General features: G+C 54.5%; 1 gene segment (V, D, J or C); it reads left to right on the top strand.

The window, feature by feature from the left end:
* Positions 1–3,170, top strand: part of LOC102496537 (immunoglobulin lambda variable 1-40-like) — a 17,466-nt gene extending 14,296 nt beyond the window's left edge. Inside the window, 1 exon segment of the V gene segment in view lies at positions 2,641–3,170. Within this exon segment, the coding sequence occupies positions 2,641–3,170 (530 nt within the window).
* Positions 3,171–4,448: the final 1,278 nt, after the last annotated feature.

The raw sequence follows: 4,448 nt of genomic DNA, 5'->3' as shown, positions 1-4,448 counted from the left end.
CCATGGGGGATGGCCATGCCACAATCCCTTCTCCTCCATTCTCCTCTCGGGATCTCGGGCATGCACACACACGCACCCGGCATGAGTTTTAGGCCACTGGGTCCAGGACGTGAACCGCGGTCGACTACATGGGAGTCCAGCAACATAGCCATTCCGCTAACTGCTGGTCCCAATACTTAACTAACTTATTTTAAACCTGACAGTGTGCTATAACTGTCCACAGCACCAATGGTAAACAATTATGTATTTTGTTCCATGGAGAAGGTCTGCTGTGAAATGATCTAACCATGTGGACACCATTTTGGCATCAAACAAAAGAAGGGTGGAAGGACTCTGACCACATCCCAGACAGAGCGTGGAGGGCTCCGAGCTCTACTGATGTGACCAGGGCCGCTCCTGCCTCTGCTGCTGTGGGCTCAGGACGCAGTGAGGAGGGAGGAGAACCCAGATTATCTGCGGGGGCAGCTGATCCTACATGAGCAGACTGGTGGCGGGACAAGGCTGTGACAGCACCACGGCTGAGAACTTGTGAGGATTAAGGGACACACTGTGGACCCTGGGGGGAAGGGGACTGCTGTCATGTCCTTCCGGGAAGCTCAGATGAACTGGGTGCATTGAGTGACACAGCTCTAAGGAAAGCAGGCCTGGAAAGCAGTGACAGTGGGCATTTAGCTGATTAGGAAAGGGCTGAGGACGTGCCCTGGCGTTTTCTTACACTCAGAGTCAAGCCTGTACAGAGAGGGATCAGCTGAGGAAAGGGCTCGTAACCAGGAGGGAGCGAGAAGCTGCGAATGCAGGGAGTTCTTAGCGTGTCTGGTGGCAATCCTGCCAGTCTCTTCCTGTTCCCAGTCCCCTGAAGACCTCAGGGATGATGACCTTCCCCTGCCCTCTGTCTGCCTCCTGCCTGGTTGGGCATGTGCTCAAGGCCCCCCACATGAGGACAGGGCCTGTCAGATTGTCCATCCTCTAAGAGAATCAGGTGTCCTCTTCTCACATGGGCACCCAGAGACCAGGCAGGGGCTCTGTGCTCACGTGAAGCTCACCCGGGCAGAGCTAGACCTCTCACGTCTTTTCTCTGTGGTGCTCGGGGCATCTCCTCCCATGTGCTCACGTGAAGCTCACCCGGGCAGAGCTGGACCTCTCACCTCTGTTCTCTGTGGTGCTCAGGGCATCTCCTCCCTGAGAGCCTCACTTTGGCCTTCACCCTGCAAGAACCACAGGCCGCCTCCTTCATGTGGTGATGTCCCCAGGGGGCAGGAAGGGAGTTGCCTCTGTGAGGAGCTGCAGGTGTCCAGACTCATCCAGGTCTGCATCTTCCAGCAGCTGAAGTTCGCTGCACCCTCGCCGGGCAGCTGGGGCTGTCAGTCCAGGGCCCTGAGCTGTCCTCGAGAATCACTTTTCACCTGCCCACACCCACTGAGGCCCAGGCTGCAGGGTGGTGACTGCCCCACCTGCTGGCTCCTCCCAGTCTCTACACAGCCGTGGGACATCTATCATTCTCTGCAGTCTCTGCTCCCAGTGGCCATGATCAGCCTGGGCTAGTTCCAAACACACATAGAAAGGGCTCAGTTTTCTCTGTATAAGACACTGTTATTTGTCCATCTATTTATCTGCTGGTCTATATGGATGTGTACTCAGTGGCCAACACTTTCTGTCTGACTAAACTCCAAGTCGTGCTGCATCAGGACACGCAAACTTCACAAAATGCATGAACGTTTTCCAATGACGTACAAAGGACGGGGACAGCTCAGTACGGACCCCGTGGGCTTGTGCATGGAGAGCAGGCTCTAGGATTAAATCTCCTGTTTGAAGTGTGTGGGTGACTCTAATTTCAAGAAGGTGGAAATGCAGAGAGAAACCACAGGCCCCCCCAACATCCCCCTCTGAGCACACACCTGAGGGTGTCTTCCTACCAGCTCCCATCCCTGAAGGAAGAGCTCCCTTCTCCTCAGAGCTGTGGGATCCATCGAGGAAGGAGAGCTCTGGCCACGAGGGGGGAACCACAGGAGAGGAAAGGAGCGTGTCCTGCCTAGCTGGGAAGTGAGTCCATGGGGTGGTCACTGCTCTGGGCTGAGCCTGACCTGAGAGATCTCTGTGTGAGAGACCTTCTCAGTCCAGACCTGTTAACTGCCATGGGGGTTGTGGACAGATTCGGCTCTCAGGAGTCTGAGCAGAGCACAGAGACTGCCCTGAGGTAAGGGGGAGCCACAGAACGGGACCTCACTGACCTTGAGGGTGGGGCCGTGGACAGGGCAGTGGGGAGGCAGGGCTGTCTCTTGGATTCTGGTCACCAGGACACAGGAGGTTATCTGTGGGCCTGGACACAAGAGGGTGCTCAAGGTCTATTGGTAGAGGATCTGGGCCTGGTCAGAGCCGGGAGCCCCCACCTGGCCCTGCCTGTTGCCCTCCCAGCATGTATCTCTCACCCCTGGGCCCACACAGCCCCACCCCTCCCTTGCCTGCCATCCTCAGGCAGAGGGGCCTGACCCCAGAGCCAGGTGGGACCAGCAAGCTGGCCTTGGGGGCTCATTTGCATGAGGGGTCATCCCCCTCTAAGAGCATTAAAAGGGGCATGGGCCCTGCTTCCTCCTCTTGTCTCTAGATTCAGGACCATCCTCTCTGTGTCTCTTCCACCTCCAGGGTCCTGGGCCCAGTCTGTGCTGACTCAGCCGTCCTCCGTGTCTGGGGCCCTGGGCCAGAAGGTCACCATCTCCTGCAAGGGAAGCAGCAGCAACATCGGGAACAGCAATTACGTGCACTGGTACCAACAGCTCCCAGAGACGTCCCCCAGACTCCTCATCTATGAGAATAACAATCGGCCTTCAGAGATGCCTGACCGATTTTCTGGCTCCAAATCTGGAACTTCAGCCTCCCTGACCATCTCAGGGCTCCAGGCTGAGGACGAGGCTATCTATCACTGTCACTCCTATGATGACAGCCTCAAAGCTCACACAGTGCTCCAGGCCAGGGGGGAAGTGCGACAAGAACCTGCTGTCTGCCCAGCCCTGGGGCTTCTATGCTCAGCGCCCACCCAGGGACAAGTCAGCTGCTCCCTCTGTCTGTTTGCCCTGACGCTGGGGGCTGGGCTCCTGTCCAGGGACATGTGTCTAGACAAAATGCCCTCACCTCTCCGATTCTGCCCCCAACCCAATCTTCTAACGATAATATAACACATGAGTATTTATCTCAGAGGATATTCCTGGAATCCGGGAACAATGCCTGTGTGCTGGGGATCCTACAGGAAATGTCACAGGCTGGGCATCTTCACAAAGAGAGATTTATTTCCTCTCAGGTCTAGGGCCTGGAAGTCCAGGGCCACTTGTCAGCAGGTTCGTTCCATCTAAGTCCTCACTCCACGGTCTGCAGGTCGCTGTCTCTGGCTGTGTCCCCGCATAGTGACCCCCTGGGGCTTGAGTGGTTTGTGTCCAGATTTCTTATAAAGACATCAGTCCTCAGGAATTAGGACCCCACCTTTAGGATCTGATTAACCCTAATGGCATTCACCCTAATGGCATTTGAAGAGACACAATATTAAAATACAGAAAGACTGGGGGTGAGGTTCTCAGCATGTGTATTAGGAGTCTACAGACCACTTCTCTCAGGGATCAGGGAAGATGGAGGACACAGGGTCCAACTGGGTCTGACTCAGGAGAGCCACCTGCCTGGAGGGCATCCATCCACGGCATTTCCTGAACCTCTACTGTGCATCAGGCTCCATAGGTGGGTGCAGGGTTCAGCACTCGGTGGAGACAAGACAGGAAGGACCCCCTCCTCAGAAAGCTGACATCATCTGAAGGAACACAGATGACGTAAATAAAAGCAGCAGTCAAAGTAACCATGGGGGCCCACCAGTGGTGTGATGGTTAAGGCACTGGACTCCCACATAGCTGACTGCAGTTTTCGTCCTGGACCTGGGATCTTGAAAATGACACTGGTTGTGAGTACGTGCATGCGGAAAATCCCATGAGGAAAACGGAGAAGGGAGTGTGGTATGGCCATCCAGTACTGGGTGGGGGGGATTTCTCACGTTCCCTCTCATGGTCTCTCTCCAGCGAGCACATGTGCCAAAACTCAAAAGAAAAAGGAAAAAATTGTCATGTATGTTTCAAGAAAATGAAAATGGTTGCATGTGGAGGGTTGGGGTCTTCACCTTGGGAGTTTCTTCAATATCAGGACAAGACAAGAATGCCCGTTTCCTACCTCAGCCATGTTGGAAGATCTAACAGAGCAAAGAGAGCAATGAGAAAACCAAGGAAAAAAGAGATTAGAAACAAAGAAATTAAATAGTTTCTGCTTTCAGACACTTGATCTTATAGGTAGACAATCCTTTAAAAGACCTTCAAAAAGGGGGCCAGCAGGTGGCGTGGTGGTTAAGGGCACTGGACTCCCACAAGGCCGACCATGGTTTGAGTCCCAAACCAGCTTGCTCTCTCTCTCTCTCCCCTCTC

Source organism: Tupaia chinensis, unplaced genomic scaffold (assembly GCF_000334495.1).
Source record: "Tupaia chinensis unplaced genomic scaffold, TupChi_1.0 Scaffold143971_1, whole genome shotgun sequence".
Classification (NCBI taxonomy): Eukaryota; Metazoa; Chordata; class Mammalia; order Scandentia; family Tupaiidae; genus Tupaia; species Tupaia belangeri.
This window is presented reverse-complemented; position numbering and strand designations above follow the sequence as displayed.